Source organism: Homarus americanus, unplaced genomic scaffold, assembly GCF_018991925.1.
Source record: "Homarus americanus isolate GMGI-L3 unplaced genomic scaffold, GMGI_Hamer_2.0 scaffold48406, whole genome shotgun sequence".
NCBI classification, from domain to species: domain Eukaryota; kingdom Metazoa; phylum Arthropoda; class Malacostraca; order Decapoda; family Nephropidae; genus Homarus; species Homarus americanus.
In genome coordinates this window covers 3,297,624-3,323,835 of record NW_024753828.1, presented here as the reverse complement: position 1 = coordinate 3,323,835, position 26,212 = coordinate 3,297,624, and the positions used below count along the sequence as shown (strand labels likewise).

Genomic DNA, 26,212 nt, shown 5'->3' with positions numbered 1-26,212 from the left:
TTCCTCCCAGAATCTCAATGAGGTTTTAGACCATCACGTGGCACCACTAACATGATCTTTGCTGCCCGCCAAAAACAGGAAAAGTGCAGAGAACAGCGTCGTGACCTGTACATGGCTTTCATCAACCTAACCAAGGTCTTCGAATCAGTCAACAGGGAAGCTCTCTGATGGACCCTCAGCCGTTTTGGCTGCCCCCCAAAATTCATTGCCATCATGAGGCAACTCCACGATGGCATGAACGACAGTGTCCTGCACAATGGCACCAAGTATGAGTTCTTCATCCAAACGGGTGTTAAACAAGGGTGTGTACTGGCACCAACACTCTTTTCCATTTTTTTGTCTGCCTTCTTTACTCGTGTCAGTGCCAATTTAGCCGGCGGGGTGGTCATCGAGTACCAGATGAAGGGTCTTTTCAACAAAAGACGACTCCAGGCAAGAACAAAGGTATCGGCAGCTTCCATTACTGAACTTCAGAATGCAGACGACCTCACCCTTGTTGCTCACACTGAACGTGACCTACTGGAATCCTGAACACCTACGCAGATCTGTATGCACACTTCGGCCGTGAGGTGAATGTATGTAAGACTCAGATTCTCTTTCAACCTGCCCATGGTTCAGTCACACCTCCACCATCCATCCATCTTAACGGTACTACCCTCTCTGATGTTACCCACTTTCGGTATCTTGGTTCCCATTTGTCCACCACCGCTGAAATTATCTACAAAGTTACAAGTATATCGAGCAGTGGTCCTGCCCACCCTACTACTGTATATGGCAGCAAGACATGGGTCACTAGAAAACTTTCATCAACATAGTCTACGTTCCATCCTCCAAGTTCACTGGGAAGACAAGAGAACAAATGCCAGTATTCTCTTACCCGCATTGACGACAGTAGATTGCCAAAGCAGCTACTTTACAGTCACATATTGAATAGTAAACATAACGCTATTGGACCACTGAAAAGGTATAAGGATAGTCTTAAGACAAACCTGAAAGTGCCAAATTGACCCCCTCACTTGGGAGAAAATTACTCCACATCGTAATGCCTGGAGGAGAACCACATGAGAAGGTGTCAATACTTTCTAGTTAGCCCGACTGCAAACCGAAGCAGACAAGCGCCAACGCCACAAAAACGCTGCCGTCTCACCTCCTGCACTCGATGTAGCCCCCCACATGTGCAACATCTGTGAATGACTCTGTTGGTCCCATATCGGCCTCTTTAGTCACCTCAAAACTCACCAATGAAGGTGACATCCCTAATAACTCATATCATTGTATCATAGCTGGATGATCGTCGTACTCGATTCCCAGTGACAGCAAAGTAGCCTGTAGTAGTAGGGTGGAAGGGGGGATTATGGTGATGGTGTGTCAGGGGGGATTATGGTGATGGTGTGTCAGGGGGGTTTATGGTGATGGTGTGTCAGGGGGGATTATGGTGATAGTGTGTCAGGGGATTATGGTGATAGTGTGTCAGGGGGGATTATATGGTGATGGTGTCAGGGGTTTATGGTGATGGTGTGTCATGGTGATGGTGTGTCAGTCAGGGGGGATGATAGTGTGTCAGGGGGATTGTGTCAGGGGGGTTTATGGTGATGGTGTGTCAGGGGGTTTATGGTGATGGTGTGTCAGGGGGATTATGGTGATAGTGTGTCAGGGGATTATGGTGATAGTGTGTCAGGGGGATTATGGTGATGGTGTGTCAGGGGGGATTATAGTGGTGGTGTGTCAGGGGGGATTATGGTGATAGTGTGTCAGGGGGGATTATGGTGATAGTGTGTCAGGGGGGATTATAGTGGTGCTGTGGGAGTGACTGTTGTACAAGAGTGATGATAATGTAATTGAACATTCATGCACCAAGAAGTGGAGGGAAATAACTTCGTGAAAATGGGAAAACTTGGAGTGGCTCACACAATATGCTTTCTCTAATATCATTCTACAATTAATTTAGAAAAGGAACCAGAAAAAAATCACAAAACATGTTTATATATCATCATTTTATCCCATTATAGTCATCAATATAGTAAACAATGTATATATTGTAAATATTGAGAGAAGTAAGAAATAAAAGAGGGACAATACAACAATAAGCATAATAGGGTAATATAACACAGAAATTAGCCAAGTACTGTACAGATAAATATAGTAAATCTGGTAGGGGGTTTAGAGCCAACACAGCCCCTGGGAGTGAAGAGGTTAATGGGAGCAATTGTCCACCTTCTGTATACAGTATACCTTTAATGAATGCTTAAATAAAGAATACAATACAGGTTGAGAATCCTTTAACCTAAGTCTTGGGGCTGAATGTGTCATGGATCCCAGAATTTTTCTGTGTTTGACATATTGGGCCTAGACCCCACCTGACTGAGTGGTAGCTCACACAGAGGGGTCCAGGCTGATGACTAACTATCAAATGCAGCTTTTGTTTTTAAAGCAATTTAACTGCATATTGAGACCCACAGCCTACAACTGTCTAACCTATTAAAATTACTGTACTGTATATCATTGCCCCTATAAAGTGTACCCTATAAGAGGGTATCAATGTTACAGGTCTGTGCAGTCAATTTATAACAGCAGTTAACAGCAGTATACCAGTTGTTTATAAATACAGAATGACAGGATATTTAGTTAGACATTAATATCTCTAATATTTCATTTCTTAGAGAAGCATTAGTGAAAAGACTATTAAATACATTTTTAGCATTTCATTTCTTAGATATTAAATATATTTTTAACGTTTTATCAAATACAGGTACCTATACCAAACAAAAACAATAAATCAGCAGATGAAGACTTAATGTTTCCCCCACCCTCAATAGATGGCAGCACAAGTGGTCTGTTAGCACTGGCCAGCAGTACTTATGCAGATCATGTACAATTCATGATACCTCAAGTTCTATGGTTCCTCACTCACCTAGGTCTGAACTACTGCAATCCAGGTTTTGAAATGATGGAATTAATTTTGAAGTGAGAAAAAGTGTTGTCTTAAAGGATTTTTTCTTTGGCTGCAGTCTCGTACCTTGTATTTCATATTAAAATACATACAATTATATAATGTGATTCAATATTGCATAACAATTCTCAGTCCCATTCATGTTATATTGAGGGTCTACTGCATTCGTAAAAAACTCACCTACTCCAGGAGGTCCAGACAGCAAGGCAGCCTTAAAGAATGCTCCATTATCATCTTTTGCCCAAGGACCTGAAGCCAGAAAAAATTCTCAGTACAACTAGTTCACCATGGTCACTCACTCACAAGCTATCTCAACACATTTAAAGACAAAAACAGCTAAAATAACATCAAAATTAAAGAAACAAGGTACATATTCAATTATCTGAAACTGAAACAGGAGGCATGAAAACATACACAATATTAAACTCAATACCATACTGTATGAGTACTGTACACAAGTCCTCAAGGAAGGTGCTACAGTTCTCCAATTTAAGTCATGAGAAACCAGTGAGAAATAGCAAAACTATCTCATAAACAATAAAGTTTATGTTTCCCATTTTGCACCAAATATTGAGTGATTCTGTATATCATTCCAAGAAACAAACACCACAGTACAGTATATACAATACTCATAATATTTCCTACATCCTGCCTGACCATAGGCATGAAGCTGCATCTCAGTGTTGGGATTCAGGAGTCTTCCTCAGTGTACTATGTTGCAAGAGATTATCTGCAAGAAAAAGTGACTACAGTGGTCCCTCGGTTAACGAGCACAATCCGTTCTAGAAGGTTGCTCGTTAACCGAAAAACTCGTTAACCGAAACCATTGTTTCAATGGGTTTTTTGGTAATTGGTTCCAGCTCACCGAAAATTGCCTAAATTCAACAAAAAAGGTAGAAAAGTACACTTACTTTGAGGTGTGTATGTAGAAAGCTCCTGGATGATGATGATGATGATGGGAATTAGAATGGGGGCAGAGGAGAAGGGAGAAGAGAAGGCATTGGGGTGGAAGAGAAGTCACCCCATGGCGCCATTTCACCCATAAAATTTTAGTTCTCTTGGTGTAATTCAAGATTATTTTCTTTAAATCAACACTGCACTGCATTATATATTGTCAATATGTAAAATAAATTTCAAAATGACCAATAATTTGCTTGCAAACACAGAAAAAAAGCGTTTAGTTGAAGAGAGTCTCACGCAAGATGTTACCTCCACTGAAAAGACACAAAGACTGACGCCTGTATGCTGTGTTGGCAGGCTGGATGGCATGCCACAAACTAGTGACCCTACCTTCAATAATGTTCAATAATTGTTAAAATGACTAAAAAATTTAATATTAAACTTTTAAAATGATTGAATAGTATAAACTTCTTGATATTTACTAAAAGGGTTAGGAATTTAAGCCCTAGAACCGATTACTGTATTGGTGGACTAATACTACAGCTGGTGGACCGCCAAATGCAAGCTAAAACATGTGGAGGTCGGCTCGTAAGAAACTCGTTAATCGAGGGATTGCTGGTTAACCGAAGTTAAGAATCATATGGAAGGTAACTTGTTAACCGAGGCGCTCGTTAACTGAGGGACCACTGTATATAAAATATAAGGATACCAAAGATTAAACCAAGGACTTACTGGGTCTCTGAGGTTTCATATCACTGAATTGGACCTTCTGCCAATTCTTCAGCCATGCGAGTAATTTTCTTACATTAGATCTATCTCCCTGTTGCCCAATTATGTTCTTTACTGTTGATGGTTTGTACTTGTCAACCCACATGAGAGTCTCGTGTTGTCTGCCTAGGAGATCTTGGGAGGAGATGGGCTGTGTCTTGGGGGTTGAGGAAGTGGATGAAGGACTTCCTGTTTCCTGCAAAAGGAACATAAGCTGAAATTTCAGACAACAAATTTAAAATATCACTCATTGGAATGACAACAAAGCCCCCATTCCATAAATGAAAATTTTTCTGTCAAACATAACATCCAAGTGGTAAGTTTATTCGGTCATAAATTTAAAAAAGTTCATAATGGTTTTAATACATACACACACACACACACACAAAACAAGTCTCATACCTCTGCTATTACTGGGGTCTTCTTTATATGTCAGGATGTGTTCACGAAAAACACAACAAAGAGTGAAATGTTTTACAATGAGACATTTTCCCCAAAAAGAATAAATGTAATTAGGGGTACAGTAAAGTATATGTATTTCAACATGAAGAGTACTGTAATACCACTTGAAAGCTCAGCAAATCAGCTTACAACAGGGTCATCATAACATACTGTACTGTATAGTATTTGATATGGAGATATACCCCTAAAACATTATTTATTACCTGTAAGTGATACAGGATGGCTCAATTTAGCTGCTTGTTCACTTACACAAATGATTAATGAATAAACCAGGGAATATGCAGACATACACTGCAATATAATTTATTAAGTGTTGATAAAAATAGAATGTCTGGATGGGCGAAACAGAAGAGGTGAATTCTATTAAGAGATGGATAATATTTATATGTTTAGCTTTAGGTTAGGGTCAGCTTACGTCAGGATATGAGTTTCAGGTTAGGAAAGAATTTAATATACAGCACTGTATTGGATATGTTAACTCTAGGTTAAGTTGGAATATGACAGCTTGAATATGAATGATTTAACTTAGGAGATGACCAATTAAGTTAATTTTCAGATAAGAGAAGTTGGACAGGCTCCATATTTTAAGTACCAAGTATCTGTTTTTAGATGACACCTTGGAAGAAACCTTATTGCTTGTGGAATAATATAATACAAACTGGTCACCTAGGTAAGCTTTACAATAGTTGCAGAGGTTAGTAGTACAGTGGTAATGCAGTATCTCTCACTAATAGGTCATGGGTTCATTCCCCTGCCTGGGATTATAGGTCACAACTTAAGATTGAAGAAGCCACAAGTTCAGAAAATTTTTAAAACAAACCTTTACAGAGTATGAGTTATAAACTCTTGGAACAATCTGGTATACAGGGTGAGTCAAGTCTCCATACATGTATGGAGACTTTTGACTCACCCTGTAGAGTGTTGTGACAGCACCGAGTGTGAGATCATTCAAGACCAGACTTGACCAACAGTGGCGTGCAGGTACAGATACATCCTGGAGCCAATACATGCCCAGTACTTACCAACAGTGTGTAACAGAGACGTGATTGACCGCCCAAGTGGCTAACAGGCTGATCAGTGGTGAAGAGGATAAAGTAAAGAGACGGGTGTTAAGCAGTGAGACCCTACCAAACATGAATGGTTTTCTCCAGGTGCTGTACTCCAGTTTCCTCCTGTACTATCACTGAACAATAAAGGTCATAATAAAGAACAAACAAAACACCCAAATGACCAGGAGTTGATAAGTGTTAAGCGTTAAGAGAGGTTAATGGTCAGTTAGGAAAAGTTAATATTAAGTTTGGAGAGGTGGATGTCAAGTTAGATCAATAGAAAGAATGAAGAACCCCCCAAAAAATAGCAGAGTAAAAATCTTCCAAAGTATGAACACCTGTCAAAGTTATTTCTGCTCATAAACAAACAGGGGGCCCCAAGTTTGCGGAATTTTACTTCCCGGTTATTCGCGGATGACACCCTGGATGTATCCAAGAATGTCTATGGGTAGTTTTATAGTTGCCGGCATTTTCGCGGCTGGGACAGGGAGCCATTCGTTCTAGACCGTAATTTCCTTTACCTGTATTGTAAATGTGTGTGTGCTTGTGGACACACACACACAAAACACATACAAATAAATAATATTTGGAAAATCCTCTCACAAATAATCAGAAACAAATTTGTTAAAAATGTGAGTCTACCCTCAAGTCCGTGCTATATCACAGTACTTTATTAATAGAGCACGGACTTGAGGGTAGACTGTCACATTTTTAATAAATTTGTTTCTGATTATTTGTGAGAGGATTTTCCAAATATTATTTATTTGTATGTGTTTTGTGTGTGTGTATGCGTGTCTACACACACACACACACACACAATACTACAGGTAAAAGAAATAATTGTCCTAAGGGCAAATACATAAAGGGAATATACATTTCTTTGTACACAAGTAAAAATGTAACCGCCCCAGTCCGCAAATGTTATTCGCGGATTTGGCACTTCGTGGCCATTTTGAGAACCTAACCCCTGCGAATTTGGGGGGCCCCCCTGTACCTGAAGATATTACATGAATATATCCAGGATTAACAAGTAGTAGGTCAGCTGGCACAACCTTACCTGAGAACTCTGTGACTGAGAGAAAGATTTCTTTGGACTTGGTGTCTTTGTAATGTTACTCGAGGGGACTGGAGAGTCTTTCACAGACGTTGATTTTCCAGGCAATTCTTCCTTTATCTCTCTTGCAAAGGCCTTGAGTTTGTTTGTGGTTTTACCTAATAAACAGAAATATATATGTAGTCATAAGTTATTCAGTTCTGTGTTAGTGATGTAAGTAACTTCATATGGTATGTTAATGAAGATAATATTAACAGTACAACACATTTCTTGTGCGTACCTTTAGTGACCTCTTGCTTTTGTTCTTTCCCCGGTCTGGTGCGTATCAGTTCCAAAAGACCATCTTCATCTATCTGTTTTGTGTTTAACTGTTCAGCCTAATGGAATAATAACACAGAAGTTAACACAAACCAGAACATCTCAAATGTACAGTAGCGGACAAAAGTTTGCTCTCCGTGGTGAAACTGAATCACGGGAACGAGTCTCCAAACTTTACTTACCCTGACTGGTATCTGGTGCGGGTGTGCTGTTTAATCTCACTTGGGGTCGATACTGCTTCATTTTGGGAAGGAGCAAACTTTTGACCCCGACTGTTCATAAGCATCATACTACACACCAAGTTAATTTGAGTAAACTTACTAAGTTTCTAAAAATACCTTTCCTTATAAGAATACTAAAATAAGTCACATTACAGTACAACACATGTGAAATGTTTTGCAATAATAACTGACCTTCTTTAGTTTAGAGGCTCCCGCCTCCGACCCCAACACCAGGTAGGTTGTGTTGCGGCTGAGAGACGTGGTAACTTTACCTCCATATTTCTTGATGAGATCAATGGCTTCTTCCCGGTCAAGGCTGTCAAACACACCACTCAGAACAAACACCAGACCTTGTAAACATTCTGGTGCACCCTGTGGAAAATCAAAGAGTGATACTGTAAATTCTATTTCAAAGGATTGGGCCAAGGAGACTCATGTGTTGCACCCATCAAACATACAGATTATATACTAGCTCTTACACGAACATGAATAAATGACAATGCATGGATCTACTTTGCTCTTGATTCTAGCCTCCCTACACTAATAAAAGGGCTTGCAAGAGTATAAAAAGAAAAAAAAATTATACAGTAATAAAAAATCTCACTTGCCTTTTTAAACTCTTTCCCAAAATATGTTCTACTATGTACTCCTTTTCCACAACAAAGCCACAGATATGGTTTATGGTTACCTATCACTACTTCACATTATTAAAAAAAATCCAGTACAGTATAACGTATCTCACCTCAGGGAGAAGTTTGCTCCCCGGATTGGCTGGCCCCGGCCTTTGCAGAAACTTCATGTATGAGGCCCTTGCATGTTTCTTCTTCTCATCTTGTGGTGTGGAGTCTGCCTCAGTAGACTCTCTGTCATCCTCTGTCTTCTTGGGTGTTACTTTCTTTTCTTCCTTCTGTTTCTTCTCTATAATAATGTTGGGTTTATGGTTCTTAGGGGACACTTTGTTTTCTTTCTTTGGAGTTATCTTATCTCTCTTAAATGTCTTTTCTTCTGGCTTTATTAAATTTTCTTCTTTGTTTTGCCTTTCTTTCTTAAATATCTTTTCTTCTGGCTTCATTATATTTTCTTCTTCAATTTGTCTTTCTTTCTTAACGAATTTCTCTTCCTTCTTCACTGCTTTATCTTCAGTACGACCAATTTCCTTACATTCTGTCCCGGTTTTCACGTCCTTCTCAATATGTTTATTCTCAAGAGTGTGCAACTTTTCTTCCCTGTTACTATTTCTCTGTGCAGTTTCCTCATCTCCATACTTGTCTGTATTACACTCAAACTGCTTAAGCTTAGCCGATAACTTACTACACAGTCCAAGTTTGAGGGAGGTCTTATTCGGAGGACTATATTCATTCGGTTTTGGCTTCTCTTCATTGTGTGAGGAGGATTTCCTTTCAATTCTCGGTTTCTTGGACACTTGTTGCTTTTCTTTATCTAACTGCTGGAGGGTTCTCTCAAAGGCATCATCACTCTGAGATTCATGGAAATCATCACTCTGAAATTCACATAAACTATTATTGGATGGCTGAATCAGAGAATTGAAATTGCCAGCATAAACTATAATGTCAAGTGTAAAATTATTAAAAAGAAAATACAAAATTATCTTAAATATAATACTGTAAAGGCCAAATTATCTTCTTTTCTTTTTTTTACGGGTATTAGCCCACCCGGGCACAGGTCACTGACCCACATTGGGGCCTGGGGGGCAAAAATGTAGTAGTAGTAGTAGTAGTAGTAGTAGTAGTAGTAGTAGTAGTAGTAGTAATAATAATAATAATAATAATAATAATAATAATAATAATAGTCATAATAATTCATAATAAATAAAATTTATGATAGAACAAACAAAAATAAAATAATAAAATAATAATACAGTAACTGTAATAAAAATAATAATATTAATAATAAGGAACTATAAATACAAAAATGAAAAAAAAAGATCAAAAGTGAGAAACGATTTATGTTTGTTGTGTTGTCAATGGTAAGAGAAACAATTGAGACCCTGCAATTGCATGTAAATGAAGCAGAAAGTCAGATCAACAACCTGGGACTTGGTCACATATGGCAGCAGGGTCTACCATTAGACAACACATTATGCTTCCAATATCTTCCCAGGCGGTAGTACCTCCCTGTTTGGTAGCTGCCTACTACCTACTACCAAGAAAACACAGGAGACAAATTACACTTGACATGTTTTAGGATAAATAATACTTGTAAGTTTTTTGGTGCAGACATTAGCACTATGTGTTTGAGTTTTAGGTTCATAGTTCCTGAGCACATAAGACAGGAAGCATGTATGTCCCCCTCCAAGGATGCTACGTGACAATTAATGTACCTATACTTTACACCTAAATTTGCTCTTTTACTTTTATACATGAATTAAGTTTCTAAATCTGATAACATATAACTCTGCTCACCTTCCTTTTCTTTGATGAGACATGTTCTGATTCTCTTCTGGCAATTGGTGTCTTCCCAAAGAAATCTGTTGCTGCCGTTGGCTTTAACTTAGGACTTTCTGGCTTAGGCAAAGTTTTGGGTTTTGGCTTTTCATCTTTCTTGGTCTTTTTCTTATTTTTAATTACGAATATGTCATCATCTGCAGAGTAAATGTCAAGTTTTAACAATGAAGAAAGAAACACTAATAATTCAACAGCTGATTATAAGCCCAGCGATAATAAAACATGGCACCTGTGATAACATTTACTGTATGGAATATCTGAGTCCACAAATATATTCATGTAAAGCTTAATAATAAAAATACTGTTCACACATCTTATTTTTTTTTAATATGAAATGAAAGTGCAGTAATTAACCCCATTTTCCCAGTCACTAGTTCTTACTCTAAGGAACACACACTGAGCATATTAAGCTTTGGAAATAAGTAATCAAGACACCAAGAAGTAATGAGCTGTTAAAGCAGAACACTGACCTTTTACTATATGGTATTAGTTACAAGCTACACTACTGCAATCTGCCTTATAACAATATGCAGGTGATCTTTGATGTCATGTGTGTGACTGTCTGACATGCTGTATTGATCTGGCTTAGGGCCAATTGCAAGAACTTCCGCCGTGTACACGATGCTGTGGTATCCCCATGGTCGCTTTGTAAGAAGCACTCGGGATTTAAAAACAAAAAAAATGCGATTCATTATTGGAATGTGGCAGATTTCCGTGGTGCTCTCACCCCCGCCCAATGCACAATACAATGGAACTATATTTTGAAACCAAAAGAAAAGAAATAGAATTGTATGTAATGTACATAAATTGCAGAAATCTGCAAAGGAATAATATATTTATAAGATATCCTCCATATGGAATAGCATATGAAGAATTTTACTTTTCTTTTTAAAAGAATTCCATGTTTATATGGGAACATAAAATTGCCTCTATTTGCCAAATTCTTTTAACCATCATTAATGGTAAGCCTTTAAGAGATAGCCAATCCTAATAATTTATGTGTAGGAATATGGAAATCAAATTAAGCTAAAAAAAAGTTGTAAGTGGCCTAATTTGAGAGTGGTAACAGCTGCTCCGTCTGGGATGGTAAATGACGTCCCTTATCAGAAAAAAATATCAACCCAATTTTCGTAATGAGCGCAATTAACAATCGTCCAACACAACCAATATAGATATTGCATTAGTATAAATACTTACCGTAGTAGCCTAAATCTCATATTTTAACAAGTCCAAATATGCCAGATGACCTGTACCACGGTAGTTCCCAGGCCCTAACACATTTGGCAGTTTTTGCTCATGTGATTTTTTTCAAGCTTTTATTTTCATTATAGATGGCAAATATCAAGGATTTCCATATGTTTATTGGCAATGTTGATATGCAGTACTGTACACAACCATTCTATAAGAACATAAGAACATAAGAAAATAAGGAGTCTGCAATAGGCCGGTTGGCCTGTGCATGGCAGCTCCTGTCGAGAGTTACTACCGCTCTCTATCATCCATGTATCTATCTAGCCTCCTTTTGAAACTTTCCAGAGTTCCCGCACTTACTACAAAGTTGCTAAGCTTGTTCCACTCATCCACCACCCTATTTGTGAACCAGTTTCTTCCTATCTCCCTGCTAAACCTAAACTTATCTAACTTGAATCCGTTGCTCCGAGTCCTATCCTGCTCGGATATTATAAGAACTTTATCTATATCCCCTTTATTGATTCCTTTCACCCACTTAAATACTTCTATCATATCTCCCAGTACTCTTCGTCTTTCTAGGGAATGCAAGTTAAGTTTCTTTAACCTATCCTGATATGGAAGGTTTCTAAGTCCCGGAATCATTTTTGCCATTCTTCGCTGCACCGACTCTAGTGAATTTATATCCATTCTATAAGAGGGGCACCAGAACTGAACCGCATATATATATATATTGTCTACAAGTATGGTAGAATCAAGTGTGAATACATTGGCCTTGTATATCCATAATTCCAACAAAAATGAATAATGTCTTCCAAATAAAAGAAATTGATGGTATTATCTTTTCAGTCATCCAGGGAATTTTAGGATTTTAAGGTGACCGATTTTTACCAGTTAGGTAGGTTAGGTTAACATTTTGATGCAGAACATTAAAATTTTAAAAGGTTAAAAAAAATTTTCATGGACCCCCCCCCCCCCAAAAAACCCCAATGGATCACAGTTTTGGAATCACCATAAAAATCTATAATAAAAAAATATTTATTTATATATATTATTTTCAGTGTGTGTGTGTTGTACATTTAACTGAAAAAATACGAGTTTCCATCAAAAATTTATTTTGGGGGGATTATTTTAACAGAAAAATTACCGACAATATGTAGGTGTTGGAAACATATAAATATTAACCCTCATAAATAAAGATGTTTCAGAATTCGCAAATTCAACTTACACAATATTAATGCGTTTACTATTTTCACTTACGGGTGGAGATATAGCTGACTATTCACCTTTTACCAAAACTAAAGAAATAATTCTTGGTATCGTGGATGATGTGGAATTTTTCCAGTTACTGGGAAGATTCTGGAAATTGCTACCTAACCTAACCTGGGAATTGGTTCCCAGACTCGGAGCAGAGAAATTTGGAGACTTTCCGTAAAATCCCCAAATTATTCATTATTTTATCCTTGAATTTTCCTCATAGACAAGAAAAAATGCAGTTTCTGAAATTTTCAGAAAATAATCCTCAGAGAAATCATAACATATGCCTTAATTAATATATATTTTTTAATTTTACAATTTACTTATATGCATGGATATTATGTATTAATATATTTGTGAAATTTGTGGGTGAATTTTCTTTTGAAATACTGTACTCTTGATCATTCAAATATTATAACATATCCTGCTTTTAATAAAGGTTATAATCTGACATAAGGATTATCATTGTATTCTTGTCCTTATTATTACTGCAGTTTATATTAAACATTAAAAAATGCAGAAATAATTTGCAATTAACATTAAAGATTGTATTCAGGATATTTTTAAACCATTTAATTATCATCTTGTTTTATGTTTAAAATTTTTATTCTCTGATTCGTTGGTAGAATTTCATGAATACACCTACTGTATATGGGTTCCATGACATTTGCTCACAAGATGAACCTAACCTAACCTATCATTTCTTCCTTTCCATTATTGTTGAGTGAACAAATGTCCACACACTACCTATATAAAGCCTCTCTGGTGGGGATCCATATATTGTACAGTATTTACATGTAATACTTTTCCAAATAAAAGACCATTTAAACAGCAGATAATTTTCTCCATCTGCTGGTTTAGTCCATGTCATTAACATATTGTATACATCAGTGGCGTGTCGTGAGAAAAATGCTAGGGTAAGCAAATGACGCTTTCTTACTTGTAAAGTCACGAGATCTAAAAGAATTCTTTAGTAGATCACATACAGACTGTATGTGATCTACTAAAGAATTCTTTTAGATCTCGTGACTTTACAAGTAAGAAAGCGTCATTTGCTTACCCTAGCATTTTCTCACGACACGCCACTGGTATACATTTTTACTCCTGACATTGGGAAAGTGTTCATGTCTTGCTATAATCAGGTGGAGACAAGTAGGAAACAATATCTCAAGGTTCCATATCTTGTAGATAACTGGTCTTTATACTTGTTTAACATGGATGTAGAGATTTTTTGGACAAAGATAATTTCCTGTTTGATATAAAACTAAAAGTTATGGTGATATTTTTCAAGATTTTATCCCAATTCATCTGTACAGTGAGTTCATAACTGCCACAGCAAAATTATAATACCTAAGACTGTACTTTGTTATACAGTATTCTACTGACTTCATCCACAGAACAGGCCATAATTATCTTTATTTACACTCACCCAAACCCAAGTTCGTGACAAACTTAATACTTATTGTTAGATTTAATAAGGACAAAGAAGAAAGGAACAGATAATACACTCTATTTCTAAGTTCTTATGATTGTTACAGGCTTTATTTACCTATATTCACTGTTAGTGATAGTATTGCATACCCAGAATTGGCTTATAATCCAAGAAAACAGGAAAATGAGGTGCACCTTAGCTTGGGATTCAAGTTTTTCATGCTCTTAAATTGTGTAGCAAGAGCAAACGTTTCGTGCCACTGACAACGTTTTGAGGGTGCAAGCACACCCAACCTTCCGCCAACTGGTACACCTGACTTCACCACGATGACGTAGTAATAACAAACGACGGTCGGGAACCACCATGGCCATTCTTGAATAACCACTAAATTTTTCTTCCATTGTATTACAACCGCCAGGAGCCCAGGATATCACAGCATTGTGTACACGATGGCAGTTCTTGCATTTGGCCCTTAGTTAGGTCAGATTAAGAGCGAGATCTCTGAAGTCAGACAAGATACTGTAATGGTCAGACCATCTTTGGCCTACAACAGTGTTTGTGAGTACAGTGATACAGTACAGTACCATACTCTCATTTACTGTATTTATGGCATGGAAATTCTTAATAATATCACATTTTAAGAGAGTTCCAGCCACAGTCAACATCCTCAGACATAAAACATCAACACTGAAGTAACATAAAGCACCAGTATAATATCAACATTACATTGATTCTCAGTATACTGTAATGTGTGTGTTGTCATCATTTTGAAAACTCACTTGTATCAGAATTCCGTTTCACAATTTAACACAAGAATAAAAAAATAAAAAAAATTCTCAGCCAATAAGTGAGAAACAAGACTGGGTGATTAATCAGTACAGTACAGTACTGTACCCCGATGACTGTACCATAATATCAGTAACCTTTAAGTGTAAACTACTACTGTACAATGATGAACAAGTTACCAACAGCAATAAAACATACCAGAGTCAGAGTCTAATACTCTATTCCTCTTGGAAACTGCAGGAAGCTCCTCCTCATCTGAGTCTATAATTATCAGTTTCTTAGTTTCCTTAGATGAACTTGAAGTCTTTCCATTCTTTTTGCTGTTAATTGGTTTGAAATAGTTCCGTATATCCTGAAAAATAAGAGAAAAAATAATCATTAGTAAGCCAATGCTATATGTTAATTATCACTTGGTAACTACTGCACTGTAGTGACTGCTGGCTAGACTGAAGGTTTTACTCAAACTTAAACCTGGAAAATTGTACCTGGAATAAAATACTGTACAGGTTATTATTTTATTTAACCTTTACCTTTACTCTTCCACTGTCATGTGGGTTTGATCATGGGGTACAAGAACATTAAAGAAGGTAACAATAATAAGAACAGTGCATAACATTTATATTGGTAGTGCTGTATCTGTAAAAGGCCACAGTACAGTATACAGTGAACCACTTTATAATCCACACTGGCTCCTAATGCTTCATAACAATTTACATTAGCTACATACTTAATTTAGATGTCAAGGTTAATTCATGTAATGTTGGGAAAAATATTAAATAAATAATCCTGACATGAAAACAATTATTAATATGATACAGTGCTCGCCTCCTTCCCTATGAGATGCTGGTTTGATTCCCAGTCCATTCAGTTGTATATATGGATGCTGTACTGTAACTAGTAACTTTACACTGGGAAATTAAGTCCTTCAAAATCAGAGCCAACTACACTGCCTCATTGTGTACCAATGTCTCGGTACACTGCAGCAACAATATCCCTAATAGGTTGTCAAGCCTATAGGGAACCCACTTTCACTTTTATTTAATTTGAACCCAATACTTATTAAAATAAAAAGTTGTCGCATAATTTTTATTACTTACAGTACTATCATTAAAGAACATCTGTCGAAAAAGATGAATGAAATCGAACAACTCCTTCTGGTGGTAGCGGTTTCCTTATAAATTTCCGTTTTAACCCCACATCTTCAAAGCCCTCCCCACTTTGGAAGAAATCACTGTCGTTGCTAGTGTAGGGGATATACCTCCATATACACGCATTACCCATAAATTCTGATTCCGGTCTCATTTAACTTGACAATAACAGACTTAACCTCATATCGGGGGTTTTAGCACCTTAAATACAGGCTTAAATGTCTTCTTTTTTAGCCTTCACTATCCAGTCATGAGTCTATGACCTGTGCAGATCTCATTATATTTTTCTTTCTGTGCAATTAGTTCTTAAACTTATTCTATTTGTAAATGATGATCATATCGTTGATGTCGATATATTGATATTGAAACAGTTTATTTAGCCAGAAAAACAAAGATACAGAGTGGATAATAATAACAATATTAACATGGCTGAGCCAGTTGAGCGCCAGAGCTCTCTTGTAGGCACCCGATATAGTATACTGTACTGTACATTTATCTCAAGGAAGTATTATGTAACATTTAGTACCATCTGAAATAGTACACATAGCATGGTGGTAATAAGAACATATCAGAATGTTACCACGGTTATCACTTCGATATTTATTTATTTTTTTATTTTTATTTTTTTTACTTTTTACTTTTATATTACAAGTACAAGTATACTGGATACATAAGTTACAGTGGAATTGAAAAACATAAATATAATGAGGGAAGCAGTACAACATGGGTTGTATTAAGGTTGAACAAGAGGACGGAGCTGTCAGGATTATGTCTAGTTGGCAAATATATTTTTTGCAATGTTAATTTCTTATCTATCTACATGATAATTTTTGATAAAACGGTTTTGGTGGTACAATAAAAGCAGGTATATAAAGTAGGTATTACAAGAAATATCAATACTTAGACAATAGATATTTTTTAATAGATGATTTAAAGGAAGGGAGCGTAGTCTTTGCTGGGATGGGTGGGGGTAAGTTGTTCCACATCTTCACACCATGATATTTTATGGAGGTCTGGGACTGAGAGGAGCGCATGGGGGGTGGTCTTAGTAGCTTTGGGTGCCTTAAGTTGTATCTCTGATTTTTCCAGAATTGGAAATAATTGTTGCCAAGCAAGTGATTGACAGATTTATAAACAAATAGGGCACAGCAGTAGGTGTTAATATCTTCGAATTTTAACATTTTCAATTGAGCAAATTGTTCGTTTGTGTGATCTGTTTTTTCATGTAGGTCATTGTCCGCACAACTCTCTTTTGTGCAGTAACCCATATTATGGGTTTTGATTAATTTCTAATACCTTATGAGAGGCATTGGTTAATAAGTTAACTGTATGTTTGCATACTTATTGTTTTTCCTCAAGGAGGACTGAGAGGTCATATTGTTTTCCAATGTCATCCTTATCACGTCGTGTTTGGTAGTGTATCACAAGTTCATCTGTGTTGGTGGAGCATGAAGATCATCTCCAAGAGTTCATCTGTCAACATGGACTAGTTGGCAGGATGAGCAAGTGTTCAAATGTGGCAGAGAACTGACAGTGAAGAATAAATATGTGTAAATATGCATTTTCAACCAATATGGTTTTCGAGTTCAGCAATGTGTTTTTCCAATGGGTTAGATATTTTCTTTTTCACGGGGAATAGCCCACCCGGGCACAAGTCATTGACCCACAACAAGGCTGAAATATACAGGGGGATCCAGAGGGGCAGAGCACCCTGGTCAGGTTAGGTTTAGTAACTGAGGTAATTTGCGAGGAAAACATCACAGAAGAAAAGTGTCTTAAAATTGTCTAATCCATAGGAAAAACACATTGGTCAACTCGAGCGCCATATTGGTTGAAAATGCAAATACAGTACACCGATGTATGTGTTTCAGTGCAAGAAATGATCATACTCGTGGGTCCATAAAAGACACAAATTTACACCATGCTGTAATGATCACGCGGTCGTACACGTCAGTTAACGTAAAATCAGACTATTCATGTTACGCTCAATAACCCCCGTCTGAAGCATCCGTTTTCTCATCGCTTCAGGATGCCTGAATCCTCCGTTTTCCCTAGCCTAGGTGCCGTCCATTTTCTCTGACTTCCTGAAGCCAACCTCTATAAAGTAAATTTGAATGTGAGACAGAACACCATTGTTTTGAGTCAACTTAGATATGTCTGATAACAGTTAAAGCATTCAAGATCCTTTGAGAGTGATGTTGAAAGCTTCAACTGTCTTTGTTGTTATTAACACTTGTTAAGTAAGTGAGTGTCGAGTCTGCCAGTACGAATGGCATCCCGTGATATCTTCCTTGGGGATAGCCATGAATTTCCAATTGCTACTGAAGTTAGATTATTTTGAAGCCCAAACTTCAGAGAATCTGATGTTTGTAGTTTAGTTAGTGTCAGTAGTCTATTTAAGAAAGTCATTAATCTCCTGAACTATTCTGTCAACCTGTATAATCTCCAAAATCTAACGTATCCCCGTGAATAGTTCCTTGTTCGTAGTCTTGCTGAGTTGGTGAAACTAGTGTTGTTAGTGTGTGTATTTGAAGTCCATTTCACTTTTTCCTGGCCAGCTCAATCGCTGATTAAAATATAAAAATAGACGTAAGAAATTCACCTGACCCATGGCATTGATTTTCATAGTTAAATGTACAGCAACTGAGTTGAATGTAATTTTTGTCATTCCGTGATTAGCCTTTCTGACATGTGTAGCGCACAGGCCTGAGTTGCCAGTTAGCTGTATATAAACTTGAGCACGAGGAGCAGCGTTACGCCTCTGACGCTCGTCCATCATATCTCAGGTTTGTGTATGTTCCCACGCCCATCACATTAAGTCAGTTTAACTTAGTGAATTTTGTGAATATCAGTGTTCATGTTGTAACAGTGAAATTATCATTTAACCAGTGAAAGAATTAATGTAACGTAAATATCGTCTGTCGCTGCCAGACAAAAGATTGTTTGTGATTGAGTTATTTTTCACATCTCTGACGCTATCCCATCATATCTCAGGCACAGTGTGTGTGTGTGTGTTAGCTGAATACCTGACAGTCACCGCAGGACCGGTAGCTGCACACCAGCTGACTGCCTTGCAGGTTGTCGTTAATTCGGCACGATTAAATTGTGCGAGACCACACCCTGGGAACTAGGCCCGAACTCCCTCGCAGTGTGTCAGACTGTAACGGGTCCTAACAGTGCTCTTCGTTAGTCATGGAGACACCAGTGTTATACCCTGGGGCACTCCTTACAGTTATATTGGCCAAAGTATTATTGTTGTATATGATTGGGGATAATTAGCAGAAATATAGTTATCCCATGTTGAGTAATGAACCCAAAAATATTAATAGTACCAGTAATAACGTGTTATGTGGGTTGAGTACATCATTCATATGTACTACCAACTGTGGGAAAAGTGCCATGTTGTTCATTCCGAAATATCATGATGTTATAAATAATATGTTAATTTGGGATATTGTCAAGTGTGTCATATAACCATCTGTATTGACAATGAAGTACTGTAATATAATGAATGTGTAATGTTGTTACCCAGAAGTGAAGATCTATCTTGTTACTTGTAAAGTAAGACTTAAGTGGTCCAGTCTTATCTGAGTGTGCTTAATTAACATCTTGGTCACTCCTTATGTTAATAAATATTGAATTAGTAAACTACGGGTATCACCGCTCTATTCCTGCAACACCCGTTGGTTCTCAGAAAATAACTATTGTAACTCAAGTGCCTAGAAGTTCGCTAGCAAGCTACCTAACAGTTCAATGAGATATTCTAATAAAAGTCTGCATGGTGGCAGGCTACCGTTGTAAGTATACTAAGTGTTTTAATAAGAATGACATGGTTCCCAGACTAATCCATAGTTTAGAATATAACTACAAGAGGATATAATTGAGAAAAAGTAAGGACATAAAATTCAGAAAATACTATAATAAATATGACAGAAGGAAGCATAGAAAAGAATATTAATTAGAAAACATAAGCAAAGAAATATAAGATAGATACTTATAGAGAGAAAGACTTAGAATATAAAATTATTAATATACAGTACGTATATGCAAGACAAGATTAATAGAAAATATAGATATGAAGCAAGTATATAAGTATTGAAGAATAAATAGAGTAAATATGAAATAGGAAAAGTAAAGAATAGAGCTCCTTACAATGCGACTTCAAGATAGTTGCTTTCATTGGTACCTGATATCAAAGTAAGTTCTTTCTGCATAATATGCCAGATCAGGGGCCAGAGCCCCCTGGCTAGGAAGATAGGCAAGGTGAAGTTAGGTTCTGTGCATTCTCGTTTAATTTTTGTGTTCAGTATCATGCATATATATCTCCTCCACCATTACCAAGGAATCTTTACCCTCACCAGAAGTTTTGGTTAGGTTAGGTATCAAAGTCACTTGAAACAATATTCTGTCATCAGTGTTCAGTCAGTCATTGGGAAGTGTTTGTAAACAGATGAAGTGTACTTATTTACAACCAACACTTAGGAAAAACAAATTTATGAAATATACGTATCCTCCATATGTCCCTTGAGGTGAGATCATCTTTTGTGGAATAACTTTATAAAGTTGCTGGTTAACCCAAACACAGGTTCCATAGTATTTCCCTTAAACATATATTACATACACAATTCAAACCTAAATTAATGCTAAAAAGTAGGTTTTTTTAACACTGTAAGAGTAGCAGGTTTAAAAACAGCGGGCAAGACTAATGGTAACAAGTGTAATCTTTAGTCCTCAGTCACTGGTCTCATCTCATGCTCACAACTTAAACACCATGTCAGTCTTCTTCATACCACTAATACACCCTAACTCTACAATAAAACATTTCTGTATAACAAACCCTCTTGACTGTTATATTCTAACGGTGAAAATCTACATTAACCAGAACTGACCATAGTTGAGCGGCAGGAAACACGACCCACGGTCCCACGCCAAGTGACTGATGTTAACTTAGTGTGACGAACGCGAGGCAGAACTCATTTAATTTTCAGTTATTATGGATGAAAAGAACAAAATTACACCAATATCATTTATATTAAAATTTTTATTTTTTTATATAATTATATTTGTACTAAACTATTTCATAGTCATTTACAAATAATAAAATATATTGTCTTCTTTGTTATTTTCTAACATTAATCAACTTCCTTTTTCCCGCTATTTCTGTCAACAAACATTGGAATAAATGACTGACTCTGAGCGTGATGTAGCATTTACTTTATTGATTTTCATTTCACCACATAATATTATTATCAGCTTACGAGTTGTTCGAGCGGTTGGTACTATATATTTTATCCTCTATTCCTCTTAGCTCTAGAATGTGTACCTGCGCCAGTGTTGGTCAAGTCTGGCCTTGAATGAGCTCACACTATGCTGTCACAACACTGGAAGATTGTTCCAACTGTTCACAAATCTCATTCCGAAAAAGTTTGCTCTCGCGGTTTTCTGGATTTGTGGCTTCTCCATCCTTGAGCTGCGACCCCTTACGGGGCGAGCGTGTAGTGGATTTCTCCCCTACAAACGCTGTTTGTCGCTGAGTAGCCGACCCCGCGAATTCCCCAGTGTATGCCTCGTGGTCTGGGTCAACCAGCGCCGCCATACATCACGGAGGTCAACTACTAAGCCACGCCTATCCCCGCTATTTAAGACCTGACCTCGTGGTGACCTCTTCTTCTAGCTACAGCCACAGCAAGCTACACCACCTCCTCCGCCGCTGCCTGGCGGCCCTCGCTCCCGCCGGCGAGCATGGCGACCCACAAGCTGGTCCTCCTCCAAGCACCCTCACCAACCAGCTCTCTCTACTCAACGCTTGTAACCATGCTGCCTTCCCAGCACCAAGCTGCATTGTACATCCAATACAACATGTATACAGAGAGCACATTGTGAGTTTCCTTTCTCCATCCCATCCTGAGTGTGAACCAAACATCTCCCCACAAATGGTGACCCCCGGAGATTCGCACTCACACAGGATGGAGGAGAAACAGATCACTCTCTCATCCACACAGAGGCAGCTCTCATCGGCTCTACAGCTACTGTCTCTACACCGCAGGTCAGACACCCTAGAGCAGCTCTGCTACTCTAAGCAGACAGCCGCTCCTCTTCCTGCCCCAAGCACTACGTCCTACCGACCCCTACACACCCGTCCTGCCTCAGACGCCGCCCCGGCCCAGCAGTAACCCCTGCCGCTCCTCCTGACGCGGCCCCTGCTCCTGAGTGCGGACCCACACATCCCTCTTTTCTCCCTCAGGTACTCCCTGCTACTGTCCTGCACCCTGCTGCTGTCGTGGACCCAGTTGCTGTCACGAGCCCTCATCCGCTTCTGCTGACGCAGCCCCTGCTCCTGACCCAGGCCCACACACCCCAGCAGGCGCATCTGACGACTCTGTACCTGCCGTGAGGGAAGCACAACATTCATCGCCTCCACACACCCAAGCGGCTAACGAGCTGATCTTTTGGTGAAGAGGATAAAAGAAAAAGAAAAGTAATCAGAGACGTGACCGATCGCCCAAGCGGCTAACGGGCAAATCAGTGGTGAAGAGGTAAAAAGAAACACAGAAAAATAAAATAAAACTTTCTTTGGTGCGGTAATAGAATGCCTTTTAGGATAGCCAAGCTTGTACTGCGCACATCATTGTCATTCCTAAAAACCCATTTTAATTCATATTACGCTACATAACATTCAAATCCACCGCACTTGTAGAATCTCAGGAGAGACGTGTTTTTCTCATCTGTTTTACCCTCAGGATCACTCCCAGTAAGTCCCGTCTTCGAACACAGTTGTCACTACGTTTATTGCACTCTCTACTGGCAAACGCAACCTTGAATTAGTCTGTGTAAATCAACTTTAGTAATTCACCAGACCTTTGTCAACTGAGGGTCATCCTTGAATGAGTAACAGTTAAATTGTTTGTAATTTCTGTCATTGCGTGAGTAGCGATCGCTGGCAACTCAGGGGTATATAAACCAGTGCGCGGCGGGAGTAGATAAATATTAATATAAAGGTCTGATGACCCAAGGGAGCAGAACAAAGACAAAACACCAATAAGAAAGATGAAGCGATCTGGTTGAGCCCAGATTCTTTCTACTCCTACTGTATTTCAGTTTCACCACTTTTCCTTCAACTCCTAATAATCTTCTTTCACCTCTTAACTAAAGACTTCGTATCGTATCGTAGATAAATAATATAGACAACGAAGAATTCCAAGAACACAGTTGGTTTAAATCAGCCAGGAAGAAAGTAATTGAACCATCTCCTGCCCCAATATACACATAAAACATTAATAGAGAGAATAAAAGATGAGTGACCTACCAGCTCCACTAAGAACCTGGCAGGCCTCTCCATACAGTGTACCTTTAGACTAACATAACTAACACTTAACTAACACCTTATCAAAAAAAAAAAAAAAAATGTGACTACCCTCCCAGTTACACAAGGACCTGGGCGGGCTCACTAACTCCAACAATAAATAAAAAATAATAATAATAAGCAGCACTATATAAATAAACCAATATTAATACAAAGGTCTGACGACCCAAGGGAGCAGAACAAAGATAAAACACCAATAAGAAAGATGAAGCGATCTGGTTGAGCCCAGATTCTTTCTACTCCTACTGTATTTCAGTTTCACCACTTTTCCTTCAACCCCTAATAATCTTCTTTCACCTCATAACTAAAGACTCCGTACCGTAGGAGTAGACCTCCCGTATCACCTTTCACCTTCGTTCTCAGGTATGTTCTGTGTTTATAACCATTCAGTTTGATTCAGTCTATTGTAGTGAATATCAGTGTTCATGCTTTAACAGAGGAATTGTCATTCACCTATTGTAAGAAGTAATATAACGTAAATATCTGACGTGGCGAGACTGAAGATTTGTTTGTGACCCACCATGCTTCCCCAAAAGACCTCCCGTATCACCTTTCACCTTCGTTCTCAGATCGAGGGTGGGCTTAATTGAAACCCACTGGTCGCTCGGAGCCGATGGATACCCAGCAGTGGTCAATATAGGAGTGATGGCGCTGATTCAGCATGATTAATCGGCTCTACTCTACCTCGTGGGCCGAGGACCCCAGACCCACCTCGTGTCGGAGTGTAACCGACCACAACAGCAGTTGTTAGAGGCGCCAGTGCTATACCCTGGGACAGGCCTTGGAGTTATGGTCCACAGTGTGGTCGTATGTGTTTGTTAATAATTACCCCATGTTGGTTAGTGGACCCATGTCGGTGTTTGTATCAGTATTAGTGTATTGGGAGTAAGGACAAGGAACTGGTCCTGCTATGTAATGTAAGGTGACACCAGTTATTGTGTGCACGGTAAGAGTGTAATATCTGAGTAATTGCTGTTGAGTAAATAGGAAAATAAGGAAACAAGTACATAAGAAATACAGAGTCTGCAATAGGCCCAGGAGTTGAGCCTGGTAGTTATATGTTAATAACATCTATTTTCCCCTTTGATTTTATATTAATAAACTTGTTCTTCGAGAATTTTAGGAGTATTCATTTCTCCCACAGTAGTTACCTTTATTTCCGTCCAAGTGACCCTGATATCAGAATTACACTACCCATGTGCCTAGACCATCGACATGCTACCAAGAAGAACTGAGGTTAGGTAGTACCAAAAATAAACTGAAGTGAGTAGAAGGAACAATTGAAAGAACTAAGACAGGTTGTGGTTTCACCCTTCTTTCCCCTTATCGATCTGGTCAATGAAAAACCTCACCCAATGCCTAGTCCACTCTGCCCGCTACCTAACGAGCTACATGCTGTCCAGAGGGGGTCTGGTGGCAGCGACCCTTAGAAATTAAGATTAGAGTGAAGTATTCCCCCTCAGAATTAGTGACCCCCAGTCTGGCAGTATAAGCTTGTTGATTTGTTTTTTTTGTAACTAGTATTTCCTTATACCTGTACTTTCTTTTCCCGTTCTCATCAGCATCTAAACAGAAAGTCACCGTTTACCCACAGGAAGGAATAGTGGTTATACTGAAGTAGTTGACATGTTTCGTGGAAGTATGATAGCTGCACATCCCCTCTCTCTGCCTATGAGAATGGATCCTACACCCTGGAGGAGTGAGGATGCTTCAGGTACGTTGGAGGAGATGATGAACATTATGGAGGATTGGGGAGGTGGAAGCATGGTGATGAGTCCCAGTACATGGTTCAGGGCTCAGAGCCACTGTTGCTCCTACGGTGACAACTCCGGCAGGCGATTCTCCATGACAAGGAGTTTGCACTCACCCGTCAGCAGTGTGGATGGAGATTGTGCCTCGCTACCACAAAAACATCATCAACACTAATAAGTGTGACGACAGTGACATCAACAACAGTAAGAACACAACAGCCTGCCATTGTCGGAGGTCCAGTGTTATCAATGATGACCTCAAAAGAGCCAGTGTTACCAGCGACGAAGCCACTATCGACAAACCAAAAGGGAAGTGACATAAGCAGTAATTCCGCCTCCAACAATAAGAAAGCTGGTGCAGGGGACCAGAAGACTCCGTGGCAGTTTGTGGTTGACGCGAGGGGGTGTGAGGAGGTGAGAGCGGTCACTAACTCAGGGATGTTAACAGTAGAAACCAAAAAACGACAAGGACACACCAGGATGATAGGGAGTTACTCCACCGTTCTGCCCCCAAACGTCGATCCCGACACGCTGACGGCCACACTCAGGGACGATCGACTGACTCAGCCAGGAGCCAGGGGCACATGCTGAAAAAGTCCTGCCCATTACCCCTGGTGAAGAAGAGATGTTTGTAGGTGACAGTCGCCACTAAGAACTACCACAACAGCTCAATTAAAACAGTCAACAGTTGCAACCAAGTCACCAGCAGGGCCAAGAGACGAACTGCCAAACGGTCAACAAGATTAACTAAAACCACAATCTTTACCGGTACAAGGACCCCCCCCCCCTAATAAAACACGAGAAGAAACCAGCTCAACTTGGGGTCCGCAGCTTTCTATCCCCAAAATATAACAGGTAAAATGCAGCAGTCTTATTCAGATTCGGAGGAACAAAGCATTTTGGAATGGAAAGACGTTCTTCCCAAATATAAACAAACAGCCGACACGCAGCAAGACTCAGTCGGATCAACGCCTCCGCCATCTACAATTAGTGCGACTTGCTCCAAGCCTCCAAGGCATCTACACTCAAGGTAGGTATCTACCTACCATGTCTACACTAACATGCGGGAGTAATAGTTCCTTCCTCCATATTGCTTGTTT

General features: G+C 38.8%; 1 protein-coding gene across 1 annotated transcript in view; it reads right to left on the bottom strand.

Annotated features, from left to right (window-relative positions):
* Nucleotides 1-20,954, bottom strand: part of LOC121855470 (replication factor C subunit 1-like) — a 43,009-nt gene extending 22,055 nt beyond the window's left edge. Inside the window, exons 1-9 of the mRNA XM_042350427.1 lie at nt 20,888-20,954; nt 15,049-15,202; nt 10,146-10,324; nt 8,465-9,223; nt 7,915-8,094; nt 7,464-7,560; nt 7,187-7,341; nt 4,583-4,814; nt 3,131-3,199 (exon numbers count right to left, since the gene is read on the bottom strand). Of these exons, the coding sequence (XP_042206361.1) occupies nt 3,131-3,199; nt 4,583-4,814; nt 7,187-7,341; nt 7,464-7,560; nt 7,915-8,094; nt 8,465-9,223; nt 10,146-10,324; nt 15,049-15,202; nt 20,888-20,890 (1,828 nt within the window). The 5' untranslated portion in view covers nt 20,891-20,954. The remainder of the gene's footprint in view (nt 1-3,130; nt 3,200-4,582; nt 4,815-7,186; nt 7,342-7,463; nt 7,561-7,914; nt 8,095-8,464; nt 9,224-10,145; nt 10,325-15,048; nt 15,203-20,887) is intronic.
* Between the last annotated feature and the right edge of the window lie 5,258 nt (nt 20,955-26,212).